Source organism: Rhinatrema bivittatum, chromosome 2, assembly GCF_901001135.1.
Source record: "Rhinatrema bivittatum chromosome 2, aRhiBiv1.1, whole genome shotgun sequence".
NCBI classification, from domain to species: Eukaryota; Metazoa; Chordata; class Amphibia; order Gymnophiona; family Rhinatrematidae; genus Rhinatrema; species Rhinatrema bivittatum.
The window spans coordinates 814,660,859-814,685,813 of record NC_042616.1 but is presented as its reverse complement, the minus strand read 5'-3'; the positions used below and the strand labels follow the sequence as shown (position 1 = coordinate 814,685,813).

The 24,955-nt window shown below is 49.5% G+C and overlaps 1 protein-coding gene across 1 annotated transcript in view; it reads right to left on the bottom strand.

Moving 5' to 3' along the window:
- The window catches only part of LOC115083414 (microtubule-actin cross-linking factor 1-like), a 126,954-nt gene that overhangs the window by 19,708 nt on the left and 82,291 nt on the right, over positions 1–24,955 (bottom strand). The window contains exons 15-18 of the mRNA XM_029587220.1: positions 16,543–16,712; positions 15,888–16,050; positions 8,159–8,313; positions 476–550 (exon numbers count right to left, since the gene is read on the bottom strand). Of these exons, the coding sequence (XP_029443080.1) occupies positions 476–550; positions 8,159–8,313; positions 15,888–16,050; positions 16,543–16,712 (563 nt within the window). The remainder of the gene's footprint in view (positions 1–475; positions 551–8,158; positions 8,314–15,887; positions 16,051–16,542; positions 16,713–24,955) is intronic.

The following is a 24,955-nucleotide window of genomic DNA, read 5'->3' as shown; positions in this document are numbered from 1 at the left end:
GCAATCCCACCTGCAGGCATCCAGCTCCACCAGCAGAGAACCAGCCTGTGAAGCAGGGAGCCAGTCCCAGCACTGGAAACCAGGAAGCAATCCCACCTGCAGGCATCCAGCTCCACCGGCAGAGAACCAGCCTGTGAAGCAGGGAGCCAGTCCCAGCACTGGAAACCAGGAAGCAATCCCAGCTGCAGGCATCCAGCTCCACCGGCAGAGAACCAGCCTGTGAAGCAGGGAGCCAGTCCCAGCACTGGAAACCAGGAAGCAATCCCAGCTGCAGGCATCCAGCTCCACCGGCAGAGAACCAGCTCAAGATGCACGGTAGAAGATCAGGGACCCACAGTGCACACTGACAGAGGGTGCAGGTGATAAGATGGACAGGGCACACTGACAGAGGGTGCAGGTGATAAGATGGACAGTGCACAGTGGCAGAGGGTGCAGGTGATGGATGAAGGGCACCCTGGCAGGTGCTGGTACTTACCCGATACCGGTTGGCGCTGATCTGTTCCACCTGGAAGCGTTTGGCACAGTTACACTTAGCCACTTGCCTGTTCACCTGCAATATAAGCGGATACCCTCCTGAGCGAGAGTCCTGGTGCGGTCCAAGATGGCCATGCAGCAATGGAGGGATATTGCCAGTCACATGACACAGCCGCTCCCCCTGTGCGCCCCCAGCAGCTCCTCTGAGCAGAGACTGAGGGGAGGACATAGCATCTTCCCGTCTACAGAGGAACCTTCCGGTATCTCTGGAAGAGAGGCAGAGATCTCCCTGCTGGGGGGCGAGGGGACTCTGGGGCTTCTCTGCCAGGAAGCAGCACTGAATGAGGAGGACAGAGCTCCTGACACCTCTTCACCAGCGCCGCTGGCCGGTGAGCTGCAGGAAGGGCTCAGGAGCAGGAATGGATCAGGGAGCTGAGCACAGTGGTACTGCAGAAAGATCTGGCGCAGGGAGAGCTCTGCCCTGACTCTGTGTCACCCCGGGGCAAATCACTTTTTGGGAGGTATTTTCAATGTGCGCTTCGCACCAGTCCTGAATGGGAACGGACGCACGTTTCCCTCTGAGAAGGACCCCCGGAGATTTGCACCTGCTTCTTCTGCGAGGACTTCTGACCCTTCAACATGACAAGCCTTGTGCCCCCTCCCCTCCCGAAATGCCTCCGTTCAATGCAGTAAAAGTGTGCATGTCACACAATGTGCAAGGATGGACCACTTCAAAAAGTCTTTTACCCACAAGCTGTCCATCTCCCAGTGCCTCAGTTCTAATCCCAGCTCTGTCACTGACTCTGTGTGACCCTGGGTGAGTCACTTTATCCCCCTGTGCCTCAGTTCTAATCCCAGCTCTGTCACTGACTCTCTGTGTGACCCTGGGTGAGTCACTTTATCTCCCTGTGCCTCAGTTCTAATCCCAGCTCTGTCACTGACTCTCTGTGTGACCCTGGGTGAGTCACTTTATCCCCCTGTGCCTCAGCTGTAATCCCAGCTCTGTCACTGACTCTCTGTGTGACCCTGGGTGAGTCACTTTATCCCCCTGTGCCTCAGTTCTAATCCCAGCTCTGTCACTGACTCTCTGTGTGACCCTGGGTGAGTCACTTTATCCCCCTGTGCCTCAGCTGTAATCCCAGCTCTGTCACTGACTCTCTGTGTGACCCTGGGTGAGTCACTTTATCCACCTGATTCTTAGTTCCAATCCCAGCTCTGTCACTGACTCTCTGTGTGACCCTGGGTGAGTCACTTTATCCACCTGTGCCTCAGTTCTAATCCCAGCTCTGTCACTGACTCTCTGTGTCACCCTGGGTGAGTCACTTTATCCACCTGTGCCTCAGTTCTAATCCCAGCTCTGTCACTGACTCTCTGTGTCACCCTGGGTGAGTCACTTTATCTCCCTGTGCCTCAGTGCTAATCCCAGCTCTGTCACTCACGCTCTGTGTGACCCTGGGTGAGTCACTTTATCCCCCTGTGCCTCAGTTCTAATCCCAGCTCTGTCACTGACTCTCTGTGTGACCCTGGGTGAGTCACTTTATCCTCCTGTGCCTCAGTTCTAATCCCAGCTCTGTCACTGACTCTCTGTATGATCCTGGGTGAATCACTTTATCCTCCTGTGCCTCAGTTCTAATCCCAGCTCTGTCACTCACTCTCTGAGTGACCCTGGGTGAGTCACTTTATCCCCCTGTGCCTCAGTTCTAATCCCAGCCCTGTCACTGACTCTGTGTGACCCTGGGTGAGTCACTTTATCCTCCTGTGCCTCAGTTCTAATCCCAGCTCTGTCACTCACTCTCTGAGTGACCCTGGGTAAGTCACTTTATCCCTCTGTGCCTCAGTTCTAATCCCAGCTCTGTCACTGACTCTCTGTGTGACCCTGGGTGAGTCACTTTATCCCCCTGTGCCTCAGTTCTAATCCCAGCTCTGTCACTGACTCTCTTTGTGACCCTGGGTGAGTCACTTTATCCACCTGATTCTTAGTTCCAATCCCAGTTCTGTCACTGACTCTCTGTGTGACCCTGGGTGAGTCACTTTATCCCCCTGTGCCTCAGTTCTAATCCCAGCTCTGTCACTGACTCTCTGTGTGACCCTGGGTGAGTCACTTTATCCACCTGACTCTTAGTTCCAATCCCAGTTCTGTCACTGACTCTCTGTGTGACCCTGGGTGAGTCACTTTATCCCTTTGTGTCTCAGTTCTAATCCCAGCACTGTCACTGACTCTCTGTGTGACCCTGGGTGAGTCACTTTATCTCCCTGTGCCTCAGTTCTAATCCCAGCTCTGTCACTGACTCTCTGTGTGACCCTGGGTGAGTCACTTTATCCCCCTATGCCTCAGTTCTAATCCCAGCTCTGTCACTGACTCTCTGTGTGACCCTGGGTGAGTCACTTTATCCCCCTGTGCCTCAGTTCTAATCCCAGCTCTGTCACTGACTCTCTGTGTGACCCTGGGTGAGTCACTTTATCCACCTGACTCTTAGTTCCAATCCCAGTTCTGTCACTGACTCTCTGTGTGACCCTGGGTGAGTCACTTTATCCCCCTGTGCCTCAGTTCTAATCCCAGCTCTGTCACTGACTCTCTGTGTGACCCTGGGTGAGTCACTTTATCCCTCTGTGTCTCAGTTCTAATCCCAGCACTGTCACTGACTCTCTGTGTGACTCTGGGTGAGTCACTTTATCTCCCTGTGCCTCAGCTCTAATCCCAGCTCTGTCACTGACTCTCTGTGTGACCCTGGGTGAGTCACTTTATCCCCCTGTGCCTCAGCTCTAATCCCAGCTCTGTCACTGCCTCTCTGTGTGACCCTGGATAACTCACTTTATCTCCCTGTGCCTCAGTTCTAATCCCAGCTCTGTCACTGACTGTCTGTGTGACCCTGGGTGAGTCACTTTATCCCCCTGTGTCTCAGTTCTAATCCCAGCTCTGACACTGACTCTCTGTGTGACCCTGGGTGAGTCACTTTATCCCCCTGTGCCTCAGTTCTAATCCCAGCTCTGTCACTGACTCTCTGTGTGACCCTGGGTGAGTCACTTTTTCCCCCTGTGCCTCAGTTCTAATCCCAGCTCTGTCACTGACTCTCTGTGTGACCCTGGGTGAGTCACTTTTTCCCCCTGTGCCTCAGTTCTAATCCCAGCTCTGTCACTGACTCTCTGTGTGACCCTGGGTGAGTCACTTTATCCACCTGATTCTTAGTTCCAATCCCAGTTCTGTCACTGACTCTCTGTGTGACCCTGGGTGAGTCACTTTATCCCCCTGTGCCTCAGTTCTAATCCCAGCTCTGTCACTGACTCTCTGTGTGACCCTGGGTGAGTCACTTTATCCACCTGACTCTTAGTTCCAATCCCAGTTCTGTCACTGACTCTCTGTGTGACCCTGGGTGAGTCACTTTATCCCTTTGTGTCTCAGTTCTAATCCCAGCACTGTCACTGACTCTCTGTGTGACCCTGGGTGAGTCACTTTATCTCCCTGTGCCTCAGTTCTAATCCCAGCTCTGTCACTGACTCTCTGTGTGACCCTGGGTGAGTCACTTTATCCCCCTATGCCTCAGTTCTAATCCCAGCTCTGTCACTGACTCTCTGTGTGACCCTGGGTGAGTCACTTTATCCCCCTATGCCTCAGTTCTAATCCCAGCTCTGTCACTGACTCTCTGTGTGACCCTGGGTGAGTCACTTTATCCCCCTGTGCCTCAGTTCTAATCCCAGCTCTGTCACTGACTCTCTGTGTGACCCTGGGTGAGTCACTTTATCCACCTGACTCTTAGTTCCAATCCCAGTTCTGTCACTGACTCTCTGTGTGACCCTGGGTGAGTCACTTTATCCCCCTGTGCCTCAGTTCTAATCCCAGCTCTGTCACTGACTCTCTGTGTGACCCTGGGTGAGTCACTTTATCCCTCTGTGTCTCAGTTCTAATCCCAGCACTGTCACTGACTCTCTGTGTGACTCTGGGTGAGTCACTTTATCTCCCTGTGCCTCAGCTCTAATCCCAGCTCTGTCACTGACTCTCTGTGTGACCCTGGGTGAGTCACTTTATCCCCCTGTGCCTCAGCTCTAATCCCAGCTCTGTCACTGACTCTCTGTGTGACCCTGGGTGAGTCACTTTATCCCCCTGTGCCTCAGCTCTAATCCCAGCTCTGTCACTGCCTCTCTGTGTGACCCTGGATAACTCACTTTATCTCCCTGTGCCTCAGTTCTAATCCCAGCTCTGTCACTGACTGTCTGTGTGACCCTGGGTGAGTCACTTTATCCACCTGACTCTTAGTTCCAATCCCAGTTCTGTCACTGACTCTCTGTGTGACCCTGGGTGAGTCACTTTATCCCTTTGTGTCTCAGTTCTAATCCCAGCACTGTCACTGACTCTCTGTGTGACCCTGGGTGAGTCACTTTATCTCCCTGTGCCTCAGTTCTAATCCCAGCTCTGTCACTGACTCTCTGTGTGACCCTGGGTGAGTCACTTTATCCACCTGATTCTTAGTTCCAATCCCAGTTCTGTCACTGACTCTCTGTGTAACCCTGGGTGAGTCACTTTATCCCCCTGTGCCTCAGTTCTAATCCCAGCTCTGTCACTGACTCTCTGTGTGACCCTGGGTGAGTCACTTTATCCACCTGACTCTTAGTTCCAATCCCAGTTCTGTCACTGACTCTCTGTGTGACCCTGGGTGAGTCACTTTATCCCTTTGTGTCTCAGTTCTAATCCCAGCACTGTCACTGACTCTCTGTGTGACCCTGGGTGAGTCACTTTATCTCCCTGTGCCTCAGTTCTAATCCCAGCTCTGTCACTGACTCTCTGTGTGACCCTGGGTGAGTCACTTTATCCCCCTATGCCTCAGTTCTAATCCCAGCTCTGTCACTGACTCTCTGTGTGACCCTGGGTGAGTCACTTTATCCCCCTGTGCCTCAGTTCTAATCCCAGCTCTGTCACTGACTCTCTGTGTGACCCTGGGTGAGTCACTTTATCCACCTGACTCTTAGTTCCAATCCCAGTTCTGTCACTGACTCTCTGTGTGACCCTGGGTGAGTCACTTTATCCCCCTGTGCCTCAGTTCTAATCCCAGCTCTGTCACTGACTCTCTGTGTGACCCTGGGTGAGTCACTTTATCCCTCTGTGTCTCAGTTCTAATCCCAGCACTGTCACTGACTCTCTGTGTGACTCTGGGTGAGTCACTTTATCTCCCTGTGCCTCAGCTCTAATCCCAGCTCTGTCACTGACTCTCTGTGTGACCCTGGGTGAGTCACTTTATCCCCCTGTGCCTCAGCTCTAATCCCAGCTCTGTCACTGCCTCTCTGTGTGACCCTGGATAACTCACTTTATCTCCCTGTGCCTCAGTTCTAATCCCAGCTCTGTCACTGACTGTCTGTGTGACCCTGGGTGAGTCACTTTTTCCCCCTGTGTCTCAGTTCTAATCCCAGCTCTGACACTGACTCTCTGTGTGACCCTGGGTGAGTCACTTTATCCCCCTGTGCCTCAGTTCTAATCCCAGCTCTGTCACTGACTCTCTGTGTGACCCTGGGTGAGTCACTTTATCTCTCTGTGTCTCAGCTCTAATCCCAGCTCTGTCACTGGCCCTATGTGTGACCCTGGGTGAGTCACTTTATCCCCCTGTGCCTCAGTTCTAATCCCAGCTCTGTCACTGACTCTCTGTGTGACCCTGGGTGAGTCACTTTATCTCTCTGTGTCTCAGCTCTAATCCCAGCTCTGTCACTGACTCTATGTGGGACCCTGGGTGAGTCACTGTATCCCCCTGTGCCTCAGTTCTAATCCCAGCTCTGACACTGACTCTCTGTGTGACCCTGGGTGAGTCACTTTATCCCCCTGTGCCTCAGCTGTAATCCCAGCTCTGTCACTGACTCTCTGTGTGACCCTGGGTGAGTCACTTTATCCCCCTGTGCCTCAGCTGTAATCCCAGCTCTGTCACTGTCTCTCTGTGTGACTGGGTGAGTCACTTTATCCCCCTGTGCCTCAGTTCTAATCCCAGCTCTGTCACTGACTCTCTGTGTGACCCTGGGTGAGTCACTTTATCTCCCTGTGCCTCAGTTCTAATCCCAGCTCTGTCACTGACTCTCTGTGTGACCCTGGGTGAGTCACTTTATCCCCCTGTGCCTCAGTTCTAATCCCAGCTCTGTCACTGACTCTCTGTGTGACCCTGGGTGAGACACTTTATCCCCCTGTGCCTCAGTTCTAATCCCAGCTCTGTCACTGACTCTCTGTGTGACCCTGGGTGAGTCACTTTATCCATCTGTGCTTCAGTTCTAATCCCAGCTCTGTCACTGACTCTCTGTGTGACCCTGGGTGAGTCACTTTATCCCCCTGTGCCTCAGTTCTAATCCCAGCTCTGTCACTGACTCTCTGTGTGACCCTGGGTGAGTCACTTTATCCCCCTGTGCCTCAGTTCTAATCCCAGCTCTGTCACTGCCTCTCTGTGTGACCCTGGGTGAGTCACTGTATCTCCCTTTTTCTGATAAACTGTTTAGTTTATTAGCCCTATGACTTTGACTCATCGATTATCCCAGCATTCCTTTTGTATTTGGTCTGTAGCTGCATTTCTACAAGATGTGTGATTTGTGGGCTGTCTTGGGTGTCAGTATCCTTATAAACCACCAGGAGATAGTTTGTGGGCAAGATACTTGCACAGAGGCAGGCAGGAACCCAGATGGAAAGCATGAGGTTGCTAGTGTACGGGCACATGCACAGATGCAGGAGGGCTTGAGCAGTGCCTGGCAGGTCCCTCCAAGGGTCCACAGGGTTAACCCTGAGTGGATGTTATGGGTAGCGCTAAAGCATTGCATGTCACCTGGTTCTGTCACTGACTCTATGTTTGACTCTAGGTGAATCGCTGTATCTTCCTGTGCCTCAGTTCTAATCCCAACTCTGTCACTGAATCTGTGTGACTCTGCATGAGGCACTTTATCTCCCTGTGCCTTAGTTTTAAATCCCAGCTTTGTCACTGACTCTCTGTGTGACCCTGGGTGAGTCACTTTATCTCCCTGTGTCTCAGTTTGTGCTGCTATAAACTGGAACAAGGAATAGCATTATTCCTTTCCTCTCTCATCTTTGGAAGCTATCATACATGAGGTACAAAATCCAGATCCACCCCATAAGTGCATGTCTGCATCTGGAGTGCTAGGACTGTAAAGCACTTGGACCTCTGTCTGTATGAAAGGTGCTCTAGTAATCCAGATTACCATTAGGATCCCCCTAACCCCACTTATCTACCTGTCCATCTAAGACTACTGTCCACCTAAGGCCTACCTATGCATCTAAGACTACTTGAGTACTGGAATTGTGTTTAGGTATATCTGCATATTTTGTCTTTGATGAATTATGTCCACTGTCTTGTATGTTTATTTGTTTTTACTTTATGTATGTTGAAAGTGTAAATCTCCTAGTCCTTTGATAACAGGCAATATATAAAATTTCATAAACATAACCGATATGTGACTCAGATGTATAAGAGTAAGACATCTGAACGATGTTGAATGTATGAATGTTATTATCTAGAATTGGGTGGAAGGTAGAGGGGAGATTATAAAACAAAATATGCATTCAACCAATCCTCTATAAGGAATGTTATATGGCAATGTTACAGTCAGACTTTACTGTTATCAATATTGCATGTAATTATGCATTGACACAGTCTTTTGTTCCTATGTACTGATGGTTCAAATAAAGATACTTAAATATAAACAAACTTACCTCATCCTGGATTTGATCTGCATCAAGGCTCCTCCTGAGGGGATCCCTGCTGGGGTGTAGAGCACTGACAAACTCGTAGTAATCAATGAAGCCATCACTGTTAAAATCAAAGATGCTGGCAACAGCGTTCATCTCCAGGGAGTTGGTGGGGAATTCTGGGAAAGAGCATTAATTGGCCTGTTAGTACTCGTGCAGGCTTCCTCTCCTAGCCCTCAGCTGGAGCTGACTGGGGCGCTGTCTGTGACATGGCTCGGACTTCTCTGCCTCTGAAACTTGGGTGCACCATTATCAAGGGACCTGGGTAGTGACCGTTTGCTAAAGGTGTTGGGCCATGTGTAGCCACCATAAATGGGCCTCCATTCAAGCAGTAGGGCTAAGTGTACCAGCCCACCACTGACCATGGGAAATGCGTCATCTCCATTCACTTCTTTAGCTTTTTGACCTCTTTTAGGCTAAGATCAAGTATAATCCACTTTGTACCTTTTCCCTAGAAAAGGCTGAATATTGAATGATTGCAAATAAATACAGAACTATTTCTTTATTTTATTTAAAACAGATTTATTTCCCGCCCTTCCTACGTTCAGAGCGGGGTACAATGTAAAGCGTATACAGATAAAGATGAGGTGGGGGGAAAGAGGTAAATGCATATATCTTAGGATGGGGGGAGGAAATCAGAAGCATCTGTGGAGTGGGGATCATTAGGGAAAGGGGGTAGAACATTGTTTGAAGAAGGGGGTAGGGGATAGAAGAAGAGGATTAAGTAGTATCCTCTGGGGGGTCAGGACAGGGTGGTGATAGCCCATTGTCATTTAGGTTGGGAAATGCTTTCTTGAAGAGAAAGGTTTGAAGGCTTCTTTGAAAAAGGTCCTTTCTCAGAGACATCTTACTTCGTGTGGTAGGCTGTTCCATAGGAGTGGTCCTGCGGAGAAGGCGCGCTTTCTGGTTTCCACAAGGCGGATGAGCTTTGGATGCGGAGTATCCAATAACATTCAGTTAGACGATCTGAGCGGTTGGGAGGGGGGTGTGGATTTTTATAGTAGAAGAGAGCCATGAGGAGTCTAAGTAGTGTAAGGAGGAATGAAGAATCTTCGCTAGCTTATATTGTATTCGGTAGGAGATAGGGAGCCAGTGAAGAGAAATGAGTACAGGTGAGATGTGATCATGTATGGGAGTGCAAGTAAGGAGTCTTGCTGCCGTGTTTTGTATGATTTGTAGTGGGTGTATAGCAGTAAACCAGGCAGGAGGGAGTTGCAGTAATCAAGCCCAGAGAATAGTAAGGATTGAAGGACTGACCTGAAATCTGAAAATTCGAGAAGGGGATTGAGGTGATGGAGTAGGTGCAGTTTGTAGGAGGAGGAGGAGGCGGTGATAGATTTTATATGGTTGTGCATAGAGAGTGAGGGGTTGATAATGTCTCCCTAGATTTGTACACTTTGGGAAATTGAGATGAATGGGAATCAAATGAGACATTGCAAGGATGGTGTGACAACAGAATGATTTCAGTTTTGGAAATGTTAAGCTTTAGTTTATTGCAGTGCAGCCATTTTTGAATGGATATAAGGCAGTTATTGAGGAAAGATTCCATCATAGTCCATGACAGTCCATGTTTCCTTGAGAGGAAAAAAGAACTGATATCGTTGGCATATATTTTATAGTGAACTCTGAGGTCGTTGAGGATGCGGCATTGAAGAGTTAGGTAAAGGTTAAATAATGCAGGGAAAGAGCAGACACCTGGGGTATTCTAGAGCTCATAGGCATCAAGGAGAGGTAACGGAGTGGATTTGGACTTATTGTGTCCTGTTGTTAAGGTATAAAAAGAACCAGGCTAAAACTGAACCTGTTATCCCAAAGGAGTGCAGTCTTGAGAGTAGAATGGAGTGATTGACCATGTCAAAAGCAGTGGAGATGTCTAGAAGACACAGAAGGAACGAGGAGCCTTGTTCAAAACCCCATCTCATCATATCAAAGCTGGTTAGCAGTAGCAGTTCGGTGCTGTGGTGCTTCCTGAATGCAAACTGGAAATGGTTGAGGATATTATTTGTATCAATGAAGTCACAGAGTTGGTAGAGAACTGCAGTTTCTAGTCCTTTGGCCATGAAAGATGGGTAGGAGATTGGGCGGTAGTTGGTGGTGATGGTTGGATCAGCTGTTGATTTCTTGATAATGGGTCAGACTGAGGCTTGTTTTAAGAGATCAGGGACGATGCCATGTTGTAGCAAAGAGTTGATGAACTTAGTGATGAATGGAGCAATATCCAGCTTGATAAGTTTAAGAAGAGAAGTATGGCAGGGGATAAGGGGATTAGATGAAGTTTTCAGATTATTAATGATTTTAGTGGTGTCCGATGCAATGATTTCATCAAAGCGATCCCAGGATGGGCCTTGAGTGGTCAGGACTCTGTCAGATTCTTCAGAATCGGAATTATTGAAAGTGTTAATGACAGTTGCTGTCTTGTTGATAAAGTGCCTGGCAAATGTCTCTGCAATGTTCATTCCAGGGATGATGGGAGGGAGAGCTGAGGACTCTCTTTTCATGGTCTTTTGGCTGAGACTGAGCATCTGAATGAGATGTGATGTTAACACCCTGCCACCTGACCCCACTGTGTACGTGATTACGTTTAAGTCTCCTGCATAGGCAATGCAGGAGACTTCCCATAAAGCAAAGCAGACTACCTGTATTGGGTGTTCTTTGAAGACAGTTCAGACATGTGACCGTGCATGGTGCTGAGCAAAATGAAGTTCAAGAGCTTGCTGGAAAAGGCTAGAATTTTTTCTGCAGGTCTTAGGGAGAGAAGGTTTATCTGACTGGTGAATTGCTCTCTTCGGAGAATACCTGTTACAGGTAAGCAAATTTGCTTTCTCTGAAGATTAGAAGATTAGCCATGTACACAAGTGGCACTCCTTAGTTAACGGTTGTTTTCAATAACATTTAAAAAGGAAGAAAACACCAAGAACATAAGAATTGCCATACAGGGTCAGACCAAGTGTCCATCAAGCCCGGCATCCTGTTTCTAGCAATGGCTAATCCAAGTCACAAGTATGTGACAGGATCCTGGAAGGTAAATAGATTCCATACTGAGGTAATGACCGACCGGAGAGTTTCCATGCGGAAGCGAGGGATCTTTAGACTCTTGTTGACCTCTGTGAGGTCTAGGATGGGATGGAATGATCATTCCTTCTTCGGTACTATGAAGTATATTGAGTACCGACCTGTTCCTTGCTCTTCTGGAGGAATGGGAACTATGGCCCTTAATTGTAGCGGCAGCTGCAATGTGTCCCGAACTGCCGCTCTTTTGGCGGCATACCCGCAGGGAGAGATGAGAAACTGATCTTGGTGCCGCTGTGCAAAATCTAAAGCATAGCCTTGTTTTATCACGAACAGGACCCACTGATCCGTGGCCACCTTGGTCCACTCCTTGAAGAATAGGGCCAGCCTGCTCCCTACCTCCAGCGTTGAGGAGTGGACCAGCGGTCTTTCATTGGGAGGATTTTGTTCCTGAGGAAGGGAGAGCCGCCCCAGGTCTGCCAAATCTTCGGCCACGAAAGGACTGGGTATAGGTTTGTTGTTTCGCCGGAGCCAAACGAAAGGACGAAGCGGGCGGTTTAGAAGGGCGATACCTCCGATTACCTCTAAATCTGGCTCAAGAAGAGAAGGAACCGCATGAGCGAGGTCTGTCTTCCGGCAGGCGATGCACCTTATTCTCACTCAGTGACTGAATCATGTCGTCCAAGATTTTACCAAAAAGTAACTTACCTTTAAAGGGCAAGGACCCCAGTTGCGCCTTAGAAGACACATCTGCCGACCAGTTGAGCAACCACAAAAGCCGACGAGCCATGACCACCGACACCATGGACCTGGCGGACATCCGGAGGAGGTCATGAAAGGCATCGGCACAATAAGCCACCGAGGATTCCAAACGGTTCGCCTGGGCAGCTTCCTCGGCCGAGAAATCTACATTTGCCTGTAACTGGTGCACCCAGCGAAGTCCGGCTCGCATAGCAAAATTACTACAAATAGCCGCCTGGACTCCCATGGCTGAGACCTCGAAAATCCGTTTGAGCTGCACCTCTAACTTCCTATCCTGGAGATCCTTGAGCGCCATTGTTCCTGTGACAGGAATCGTGGTTTTCTTTGTGACAGCTGACACTGCAGAGTCCACTTTTGGTACTCGCAGTAGCTCTAAGGCATCCTCCGGCAGAGGATAGAGCTTATCCATGGCTTTACTAACTTTTAAACTGAGCTCTGGGGTATCCCATTCCCTAAACAATAAATCAGATGCTGAAAAATGAAAGGGAAAGGTGGTAGCAGGAGCTCTCAGGCCCAACAAGACAGGGTGCATCTTCCCGAGCTTGGATTCCTTGGGAGGGCTGTCAATGCCTAGCTCAGAGAGGATAGCGGGAATAGGAGGTGCCAACTCGTCTCTACGAAAAAGGCAAACTACCTTAGGATCATCGCCCTCAGCCACCTGAGAGCCCCTGTCCGCCAGTGGTGGATCTGGCTCCGGGTCATCCGCACCCTGCGGGATCTGGGGTTGACAATTCGGATCCTGAGGATCTGAATCCAGATCCGAGGAGTCTGTATTCCCCTGCGGAACCCCAGTGCGGAGAGGATGCTTAGGCTGAATAGGCTCCGTCCCCTTATTTACTGTAACTCATTTAGCCGCCCGGGGCTTATGGGGATCTGATTTCCCCCCCGCCATCAGCTTGCCTGCCTTCCTAGCCTTAAAGGCTTTATGTAAGAAAACAATAAAAGAAGACTCCGAGGAGGTGTCAGAAGTCCCCTCAGGCCTGTCCTCCGGAGCTGGGGAAGCAGGCTGCTGTAAATCCCTATTTGCCAGGGGCCGCGGCTGAGGAGACAACTGAGGAGGAGGAAAAGACCCCTCCCCCATAGCAGGCACAGAAGCGGCGGCGCGGAACGACTGTAAAATGGCCTCTGTGCCAGCACTCAAAGGGAAAGGATCCTGAGGTAACTGAGACTCTCCTGCTGCAGGTGAAGGAACCCGCGGGGGCCCTGCTTTTAGCAGTCTTTTTAGTTGTTCCTGCACCGGAGGAACCCTCTCCCCCTCGGTAAACACTGTGAGCACAGATTTTGGCGGGAGAGCCACACGTGGCCGTCCGTGGCATCGGGGAAGACAGAGGGAGTGAAAAAACACTGAAAAAAAATTGAAAATAACCCCCCCCCCCCGGGACCAAAAACGTGGCGAAAATCCCCCCCACGATGAGTGGAAGGAAGGGAGAGCCTGCCCGATGAAAAGAGAAAGTAAGAAAAAATTACCTCAGAACTTTTTTTAAAAAATTTTTTTAAAGTGAAAACAGCCTACGGTGGTCCAGGGTGCTGCTCCGTGGGGTGGAGTGAGCCGGGCTCCCCGGTATCGCAGCCCCGCTGCCTGAATTAATAGTTAGGGTCCTCAACCCCTGTCGGCAGCTGCCTCAGACCAGCAGGGGACGGCCCTCTCAGAGCCTAACAACCCTCTGGAAAGTCGGACCAAGAAACAAGCCTTTTTTTTTTTTTTTTAAAGAAATTTAAAGCAACAGGCACTAACAATCATGAAGAACAGAGAAAACTCTAACTAAACTAAAGTTAATCAAATCAAAATAAAGACTCTGACCAGACTGTAGGTTTTGCACCTCCACCATCTGCCAGAGACAGAGAAATACGGTGGCAAGAAGTGGCGACCTGCGTAACCATGGTTCGATTTCTGGGTCATGCATCAAGTCTCGAAGACAAGCTTCTTAGAGCTGATCTTAAATTCACTAGCAAGGAAGGCCCAGGGCCTCCGAGTGACATTCTGGAACAGATTTCACAGCCATCAGTCTTATGTTTCTTCCAAAAGCAGACGTAGAATGCTTTGTGATGGCCAATGTTGCTCATCTTGCAAACACGCTTGGGACAGGATCTGAAGCCATTGCACTGTTTCTATGAGATGGTGAGAAAAAATAACCTTGCAAAATTAAAAAATGAAAAAAATTATTTTCAGAGAGGGGATGCCTGCAAGAGAAAAAAAAATAATTGAAGTCCTGCCTGATGGACCATTTCCCACTGAAAAGGAAGGGAAAAGGGTGAAAGGGTCGAATAGGAAAAATGATGAGATCACATGTTCAAAAGTCCAAAATCGTGACTAGGAGTTAAAAGGATAAAATAATAAAGTTTCTGACTGAGGACAGGAGGAAAAGTGCAAAGGGGAAAGTAAATAATCATGGAGTCTGCTGGAATAGGCCCAACCGGTGCAGCAGATAAAAGGAAACAGAGACGCTGTGGGGCCACTGCAGTGCAGGAAGTCCCACGCACGAGCAGAAACTTCTAACCTTTTCCAGAAAGCTCTGGCATTTTATTCTCAGATCTCAGCTAAGCACAAACAGGTCAATACAGTAAAGTGCGGCCGCGGTTACCCTGCTCCTAACCCGCTTTCTACTCACTTTCCGGCCGCGTTAGCCCTTCCTGCGATTCACTATCCCCTTTAACCGATTCTTACCGCCTCTTTAAATCACCGGGTAACCCCTTCCGCCCGCGGCATGAATATCAGATGTAAACGATCGGATTAGCTATTCCCTCCCATACAGTAACGCGCGCCCCGACTATCGCTTTTTTACCCTGCCGTTTTGCCACGCGTTTAACCTGCTAACTTACCGCCTACCCCTACCCCTGTGTTAGAGGCAGGGGTAAGGGTAGGCGGCAAACTTTCCATTAGCCCCCGCTCACCTGCCCTGGCCGCGTCCATGAGTGCCGGTCTCCGGGGCAGCCCCAGTCCTCTCTCCCCTCCTCCAGAAGCAACGAAAGCGGAAAAAAGCGAAAAAGCGAAAAAAAACAAACAAACCGAAAAAGCAAAAAAAAAAAAGTAGCAACGAAGCGATTTACTTTTCTTGCAGCCCTCCTCCGGAGACGGACATCGGCGGAGACGGACCGCGGCTCCTCTGCCTCTCGGAGGCAGCTGCCGGCGAAGATGGATGCCTGCACGGGCGAAAGCGGCCCCTGTACGTGCAATTGGGCCGCTCAAGGCGTGACGTCACGACGTTTGGCGTCACGGCTCTATACAGTAAAATGGGTTGCGCGGGCCTAACGCTTCACGGACACTTCTTGGACGCGGCTTGCATTTGCAAGCTATTTACATACAGTATCGAGCGGTAGGTGAGCCGCACTGTGCATGCGGCAACCGCGGGTGCGCCGGGCACTAACGCAGCTCTTCCTACCGCTCCTTACTGTATCGGCCTGAAAGGAAGTGGGGAGGGATCTCCTGCAAGTGGTCAGGCTTTTATGACTGATGGCTGGGAGAGATCCTTAGAACAGCGGGAGGTGATAAAGCAAAGAAAGGCTGATGGCCAAAGCTAGAGCTGAATAAGCAATCCTAACAAAATGGAAGTGTTTGCATTCTTTAAATATAATTTAGTCTTCACTTTTTAAAGGCAGTCCACAAAAACTCATAAAAAGGACTGTGTGGACCAATGATTATTTGTGACCCATTTGTACAGAAAGGTGACAAGACACAAGTAACCTCAGCTTGGTGGTGTGATGGTCCTTATCTAAAGAGAATATTATTTAAAAATAAGATCTGTTTAGGTACAGCACAAACTACGGAGCAAGAAATATATGTCAGTTGCTTTTGTGCATGCAATCTGGACAGTTTCGTATCGTGCCATGGCCTTGCTTTCTGCTTGGGAGGAAGGGGTGCAGGAGACCTTAATATGCGTTTCCTCTGGGGCCTGGAGATCATTGCTGGTATTCCTATACTCACTGGAGGACAGGACGCTCTCAACAAACTCCTGCTGGCTGATTCTTCCGTCCTGATCCCTGTCGATGCTTCTGAAAATGTCCAGGATCCGATACTTCATACGACTTATCCACTGCACGTAACGCTTCCGCCAGACGCCGAAGTCAAAGCGAGCAAAGTCCTGCAGCTGTGGGAAAGGCAAGGCATGAAAGGGAGTTAGGAACAATCGTGTGCCTGATTCCCTACCACCGAGTGCATCTGCTATGAGAGCGGACGCTCCTTGCTGCAGGAAGCTATCACCTGCCGGGAAATGCAGGTCAGGTCGCCTGTGTGTGGCTCACTAGTCAGACCCCCACTTTGGGTGCTGGGCTTAGCTCTCAAAGGTAAAAACACTCAATGGTAGAGAATGGGGTGTATCCATATTCTGCGGAAAAGCTCAGGAAAAAAATCGGTACACTTGAGGGAAGGAATGAAATATGGGTGGGGCGATTCTGGCAAGTGCAGGGGAGGAGGAGCGATGACTGGGTAGGGTATGGGAGGAGCGATGATGGGGAGCGGAACATACAGGAAGAGGTGATAGGGAATGAAGAAGGAAGAAAAAGACAGCGGGAGGGAGGGGTGAGATCAGAGATGATGGAAGATGGGATGTGCCGCCCCCATCTCTCCCGTTTCCTCTCACCTCTTGCAGCCGTTGCTGGGCCGTCTGCAGCTGGCACTGTCTGTCCAGGGCTAGGAACCAGAGCTGCTGCCAGCGGTTCAGGAGCTGAGCCATGAGAGGGGTCTGGGGCTCCAGGTCCAGCAGAGGCACCGGGGGAGCGGCCTGGGACACTTTCACAGAACTTCGGCTTTCTAAATCAATCAAAGAAAGGGTGAACAAAGGATGCTGCAGGGCAGCCATGCAGGGCAAGATGAAAACCCGCGTAATCTCCCGAGAGGTGAGCGAGATAAGGCAGGGGAGAGGAGAAAAGGAATGTTCCTAGGGGGACGAACACGGAGATCCAAGATCCTGTCCAAAAAACAGAGAAAAGGAGGAGAAAAAGGGGATCCTCATGAAAGCTATTTTATTCGCAGGCAAAAGTCTGAGAAAACGTCTCTGTCTGAATGAGGCCCTTCCTATGTCCAGTCTCGAGAGGGAAGGTCTCACCGCTAATATCTAGAGCCCTGTCTTCAGAAAGGGAGGGTGGGACCACATGGAAAGAGGAGATCATGGAGAGGACAGTCTTACGCTCAGACACGGGAAAGGAGGTGGGGGGGCTGGACTGTAAGAGGAGGAGAGGAGAGGAAAGCTTTTACCATTTCACACGGGACAAGGGCTGGGAATCTTTGGCTCTCTCCCCACAGAGAGAGTAGATCTTCCTGGGATACTAGGCAGGAGCCGAGGGTCTGTAGTTATGTCCCTACATTGAAAAGGGGAGGGGAGGCTGGAGGAGAGGAGAGGAGACCCCTTACGGTCTGACATGGGGCAGGAAGTGAGGGCCTATAACACTGTCCCCAATAAGGAAGGGGAGAAAAGGAGAGCTCTTACTGTGACACTAGGCAGGAGATGAGGGTCTGTACGTCTATCCCAGAGTGCAGAGAGATGACAGATTTTCAAAACTGTCTGGCCGACCGACTTCAGGAGCTGGCTGGCTGGACCTGAGCTATTTTATTTTTAGGGTTTCCCCTGCAGAGCATCTAACTATAGCTGCCTGTGTTCACTCATAGAGTGGCCATTCCTGGAGGTGTGGGTGATACGGGGAAGCAGATGGGGAGAGGGGAAGGGAACAGAACTTAGCTTCAGTGCTAGCCGTGCGTGTGTGAGGTGTTATCCCAGTGTGCAGGCTTAAATCTAGCCTGTGATGCTAGAGCTAGATGTAAGTGCAACCCAGCTGGCCATTTTACTGCTGAAAAGTCACCTATAGGAAGCCGGCTATCTAGTTGCTGAGCAGCTTATTGACCATTCTGCCTTTACTGTCTTACATCAGGCGGGAGGTGGGGAGCTGACTTTCTGTCTCTTTAAGAAGAGAGGAGAGGAGAGTCCTTACTGTCCGCCATGGGGCAGGTGGTGGGACTCCACAGCTCTGTCCCTATATGGGGAAGAAGAGAGGGTAGGTGAGTTCTTGCACTCTGACATGGGGCGGTTGGTGGGACTCCATAGCTCTGTCCCTGTAAGAGGAGTGGAGAGACGAACTCTTACTGTCTGACGTGGAGCAGGAGGTGGGACTCTGTCTCTATATGGTGAAGAGGAGCGCTTTTACTGTATGACATGGGGCAGGAAGTGGAACTCCATATTCCTTGTCCCTATAGAGGGAAGAGGAGAGCTCTTATTGTACGTTATGGTACAGGACTCACCTCCGCAGCTCTGTTCTTATAAGAGAGGAGGATGGCTCTTACTGTTTCACAATGGGCAGGGGCTGGAGAAGGGGTATCCATAACTCTATTTGGTGAAGAGGAGGAGAAGAGCTCTTACTATTGGCCTACGGCAAGAGAATTCAAAAAGGCCAAGGATCACCGCAGAGGACCCCAGCTGTGACGGAGTGACAGGGAAGACAGAAATGAAGTGGAGAGTGAAATAGGGCAGACCTGGAATTTACATCTGCTTTTCATAAGGGCTCCCTGGGGTTTCGGTTATCTTACTCGTGTATATTTTATTATTTGATGATTGTCATATGTGTTATTCTGTTCTGTGCATTTAGTATTTTGCTTTGGGAATCTTATTGTCTGTGTCTGGAGCCCTTCTGCAGAAACTGGAGTAAACAAACAAATAAGATGCTTATCTGCTGTCCTATTCTAAATGGTGGGGGGTTTGTAGTTTTCTCCCTGTATTGGGGAGAAGATGGCAGGAGAGCTCTTACTGTCTGACATTGTACTCGGGCTGGAGGTCCATTAAAGGAAAGTTGGTTCTTACCTGCTAATTTTCATTCCTGGAATACCACAGATCAGTCCAGACATGTGGGTTTTACATCCCTACCAGCAGATGGAGGCAGAAGACATTGGTTCTAAGTCTTTCTCCCTAGAGTTTCAAATCATGACTCCCACTTCTACTAAATTGTTTCCAATGGAAAAGGTTTGTTGATGACCATGGATCATTAAAACCTTTCAAGTATCTGAAAGTCTCTATCATATCACCCCTGCTTCTCCTCTCCTCCAGGGTATACATATTCAGGTTATTCAACCTCTCCTTATAAGTCATTTGATGGAGACCACCCACCATTTTGGTCGACCTTTTCTGGACCACCTCCATCCTGTCTCTGTCTCCTTTGAGATACGGTCTCCAGAACTGAACACAGTACTCCAGGTGAGGCCTCACCAAGGACCTGTACAAGGGGATTATCACTTCCCTTTTCTTACTAGATATTCGTTTCTCTATGCAGCCTAGCATTCTTCTGGCTTTGGCTATCGCCGTGTCACATTGCTTCATCGACTTCAGGTCGTTAGACAATATCACCCCAAGGTCTGTCTCCTGCTCCGTTCACCCCCCAACGCATTTAGTTCTTTCAGATTACCACACCCCAGATGCATGACTCTGCACTTCTTGGCATTGAATCCCAGCTGCCATATCTTCGACCACTCTTCCAGCTTCCTTAAATCCCTTCTCATTCTCTCTACTCCTTCCGGCATGTCCACTCTGTTGCAGATATTATTATCATCCGCAAATAGACAAGCTTTACCTTCTATCCTTTCCGCAATGTCACTCATGAAGATGTTGAACAGAACTGGTCCCAACACCGATCCCTGTGGCACTCCACTTAACACCATTCTCTCTACAGAGTAGGTTCCATTTACCATCACGCACTGACTTCTATCCATCAACTAGTTTGTAATCCACACCATCACCTTGGAGCTTACTCCGAAGCTTCTCTTTTTGTTGATGAGTCTTCTATGTGGGACTATCAAAAGCTTTACTAAAATCCAAGTAAATTACATTGAGCACTCTTCCCTGATCCAGTTCTCTAGTCACCCAATCAAAGAAATCAATTAGATTCATCTGACAGGACCTTCTCCTGGTTAATTCATGCTGCTTCTGATTGAGCAACCCACCGGATTGTAGATAGTTCATTATCCTTTCCTTCAGCAGTCTCCATTAATTTTCCCACCACCAAGGTGATGCTTACCAGCCTATAGTTTCCAGCCTCTTCTCTGCTCCCAGTCTTGTGAAGCGGGACCACCACCACTCTTCTTCAGTCACTAGGCACTACACCCCTTTCCAGGGATCTATTGAACAGGTTACATCTCTGAGTTCCCTCAGTATTCTAGGGAGAACCTCATCAGCCCCATGGCTTTGTCCACTTTCAGTTTTCCACAAAATTAAGGGGACGGGATAGTGGACTGATCTGTGGTATTCCAGGAACAAAATTTAGCAGGTAAGAACCAATTTTCCTTTCCTATTCATACCCCTGATCAGTCAAGTGAGATGGGTGGGAACCCGAAAGACCCATGCGTAACACACTTTCCCTAAACATCGTTTTATCTGGTGCCCGAACATCCAGGTGGTAATGCTTGGTAAAAGTGTGCAGAGAAGACCACATTGCCACCTGACAAATCTCTTGTGGAGATATCATCTGGTACTCTACCCAGGAGGTTGCATGTGCCCTACTCGAATAAGCCTGCAGTCCCCTGGGAACTAGACAACCCTTACAAAGATATGCTGAAAAAATAGCCTCCTTCAACCATCACACAGTCATACTCTTAGCTGTCTTACATCCCTTCTTTGCTCCAGTGAATAATACAAAGAGATGATCCAACCTCCGAAATTCATTAGTGACCTTAAGATATCGTAACAAGATCGACAGACATCTAATAAATTAAGTTCTCTTGCATGCAGTACATCTACTGTCAGATGAGTAAAGGCTGGTAATTCCACCATCTGGTTGAGATGAAAAGAGGACACAACCTTGGGCAAAAAGGAAGGAACTGTACACAGAGTCACCTTGTCATCCGAAATCCAAAGAAACAGATCTCTGCACGACAAAGCTTGAAGCTCCGAAATCTGTTTGGCTGAACAAATCACCACCAAGAAAATGATCTTTAAGTTGAGATCCTTCAAGGATGCCCTTCTCAACAGTTCAAAAGGAAGGCCACAAAGTGTTCGAAGAACCAAATTAAGGTCCCACAAGGGGCACATCCTATGCACTGGCGGACACAAGTGTTTTGCTGCTTTTAGAAAATGCACAATGTCCGGATGAGACGCCAATGGCTTCCCCTGAAGATTTCCTTGAAAACAGCCTAAGGCTGTTACCTGAACTCAGAGTGAATTATAGTCTAGTCCCTTTGTTAAGCCATCCTGCAAGAATGCCAATACCTGGGAAACGTCGACCTTCACAGGATTCAGGCCACGTTCTCCACACCAAGATTCAAACACTCTCCATACACAGATATATGCCAGCGAAGTGGAAAGTCTCCTCATCTGTAGCAAGGTAGTAATCACTGGCTCTGAATATCCTTTCAAGCAAAAATGTTGCCTCTCAAAAGCCAGGCCTCTAGATAAAAGCAATCTGCCTGTTCTGAAATGATGGGTCCTTGGCGTACCAACCCCTGCAGGAGTGCTAGCTGAATGAGGCCATTCACTGCTAGTCGCACCAGATCCGTAAACCACGGACGATGCAGCCACTCTGGTCCACCAGATCTACCCTTCCTAGATGCAACGTAGCACTAGGCCCACTAGCAGCCATGGGGGAAATGCATATAGCAGAAGCCTCATCGGCCAAAGCTGAACCAAAGTGTCGATTCCTTCGGAGTCGACCTCCCTGCGAACTGCCCTTGTCTCCAACTGGTTGATCGACCAGTACACTTCCACTGATGACCACTGATCTTGAGCAGTGTGTCTCTGACACACTGCTCCTCAACCACTGAGGCTGGCTTCTGTGGTCACTACCACCCATTCTGAGACCTCTAGGTCCACTCCTTTCTCCAAATTGGGCCGTGATAGCCATTCTGAGAGACTGGACCTGGATTCCCTTGGAAGTGGCAAAGGAAGTTGAAACTCCTTCAACAACGGATTCCAATGTGACAAAAGCACATGCTGGAGAGGCTGCATGTGAGCAAACTCCCACGAGACCAACTCCAGCGTAGATGCCATAGATCCCAGAACCTGTAAATAATCCCACACTCTGGAAACTGACAGACACAGCAGATGAAGTACTTGAGCCTGCAACTTGACCACCCTCTCCGAGGTAATGAGCACCTTGCCTAAACTGGTATCGAATCATACCCCCAGATATTCCAGTGACTGGGCTGGCTCTAGATGGCTCTTTGCTAAGTTTATCATCCAACCCAGGGACCTCAAGCACTCCATGATGTTTTGAACCGAGTGGCAACACTCCCTCTCCGACTTCGCCCGAATCAGCCAATCATCCAGGTACAGATGTACCAGAATCCCTTCCTTTCTGAGGGTTGCTGCCACCACCACCATCGCCTTCATAAAAGTCCTTGGTGCTGTCGCCAACCCAAAGGTTAGCACACGAAACTGAAAATACTCTCCAAGCACTGCTAATTGCAGAAATCTCTGATGGTTCTGTCTTGTGGGAATATGCAGGTAAGCCTCCGTTAGATCCAATGAAACAAGAAACTCTCCCTTGCACATCACTGCTATCACCATCTGTAGCAATTCCATACGGAAATGCAGCACACACAGTGCTGCATTGAAAGGCAGATAGAGGATGTGCAGAAAGGTGCCCTCCTTCTTGGGAACAACAAAGTAAACTGAATATCTTCCTAGTCCTTGCTCCCCCGGAGAAACCAGAATGATGGCCCTCAGCTGCTGCAGCCACAGCAACGTGTCTCGTATCACTGCCCACTTGGCATGAGATGTGCAACGGGACACCACAAAGGCCTCCCTGATTGGGCGCAAAAATTCTAAGGTCTCTTATTAGCTCCAAGACCCATTGATCGGATGTGATCTTGGTCCACTCCTTCTGACAGCTTCCAGGAAAGAGTAGAATAGTCCCCCTTTATTGGGAGGTTTTACTTCCTCGGGACCCCTGGCCGGAATCTGCCCCGAAAGGACTGCTGCCTTCAGCCTTTAGTTTCTACGTACAGGTGGAAGAATTCCTGTTGGAATGAAACTTCCTCATCTCTTGGTCGTGTGACCATGGTGGAAAGCTCTTTTTGACCAGCTTCTTGTCCTCCTTGTTTCTCTTCAACTCTGCCAACTGCTTCATCAACTGTTCCTGATCTTCTCCGAACAAGTTTCCCTTTAAAGGGGAGATTACACAGTTGCGCTTTTGACCACACATCCATTGCCCAATTGTGCAGCTATAGGAGTCTCTGAGCTGCTACTGTGGACACTATATTTCTGGTTGACATTTGGACCATATTGTAAATAGGACACTCCCACCTCCAACCGAGCTGACTGGTTGGGATCAATGGGAGTTCCCGAAGTCTGTTCCTGCTTCTTCTGGACCCAGCACAAACACGCCCTCTGCATCAGACTAGCACAGACAGAAGCCCAAAGGTGCAATGCTAAGACCTCAAACAATCTCTTCAGTAGGATTTCCAGCTTCCGATCCTACCACGAGAATGGTCATCTTGATTACAGCCTAGACCACCCCATCCACCTTTGGCAGTTTCTAAAGGTCCATCTCTTCCAGCAGGAGATACAATTTAGCCATAGCCCTAGCCACCTTCAGCCCTGCCTCAGGAGATTCTCACGCCTGGTCTACCAACCTTTTCACCGTTTTCGGCAAAGGAAAGGCCTTTGGTGGTCCCCGCAGGATAACACTGGTTAGACCTCTTAATTGTTGGAATCCTCCTAGGTGACCTTGATCCCCATTTCCTCCAAAATGTGGGGAATGAAGAGACAAAGTTCCTCCTTGCAGAATAATCTCACGACCCTCGGGTCATCTCCTTTTGCAACCAGAACCTCCCCCACATCTGGATCACTACCTGCTGGAGCACTTCCAGGATCCCCCTCTGAATCATCTCGTGGGTCCTGACCCTCCGAGTCTTCAGAGGTCTCTCCATCTTCCCCCAATGAACATCTGAGACCCAGGAGGCGAAGAATCCCCCCTGACTTGGGCTGCGCCCCTGTCCTAGACTTCTTAGATGAAAGCTGGGACTTCTGGGAGGCCGAACGCTTAATCACAGCCTCCCTTTTTGCCAGATAGGCCTTATGGAGCAGCAACACAAAATCTGTGGAAAATTCTTCAAGCCCCACTGGATCCCTGTTCCATCATGTCCTCCACTGGCTCTCCTGTCCCTTCTATAACTCCTACAGTGCCTGTATCCACTGGAGAGATTGGGGGAGGGGAGTCCCTAAACTCCCTAGTAATAGCATGCTTCCTGCCATATGGAGGCAAGATGGCTGCTGTCTCCTCCGAACCCCCGGGGTCTCCACAACAAGGCCAGCAGACCGTGTGCGACAGCAGCTGCCTGAAACCTCCATAGAGGATCCTGCTTTCTCAGAGGCACAGACAGTGCACAAAGAAGCACCATCGGGCCACAATTTTCTCCTTCCACAGGCCCAACAAAGTTTTCTGTCCTCCACGAGAGGAGCCATGCCTCTGCTGCGGCCCGCGGCAGAAATAACCACCGGAGTGCAGCAAATGCTGCAGCACTGCTGCCGACAATGTCCCGACGCCCGGGTCCTGAAGGCAGAACGTGCGCGTCCCCACTCACCCTCGGCAACGGCCTCACCTTCGATAAGCAGCCGACCGCACAGCCCTGAGTACTTTCCTTCTTTTTTTTAATCCTTAAAGAAACAGCAACTAAGCAGTCCCCAGAAAAGAAAGGTATACTTATTACTTTCCTGCTTCTGGCTGCTCCAGGATGCTTCAGGCTGATGGAGGAGGGTGAGAAGGCCTCACTCGGAGGGAGCGAGAGAATGAAGACCCCTGGCTTTTGCTCCCTCTGGAAGATGAGGACCGATCCAGAACAGGGATTACCAACCCTCCTGCTCAACTCCAGGGCTGGCCCACAAAGGAACCCAACACCTCGGGGAGCACCAGATTTCTCCAACTTCTTGAAATTCTCTCTTTTTGTTTTCTTTTTTTTTTTTTTTTAGCATCTCCAGACTGCGGGTTTGCACCTCTCCCATCTGCTGGAGACAGAGAAATACCTCAGCACTGCAGGTGGCACTCTCGGTTAAGTAGCAGTGCCTGAAAAGTTTTTGTTCT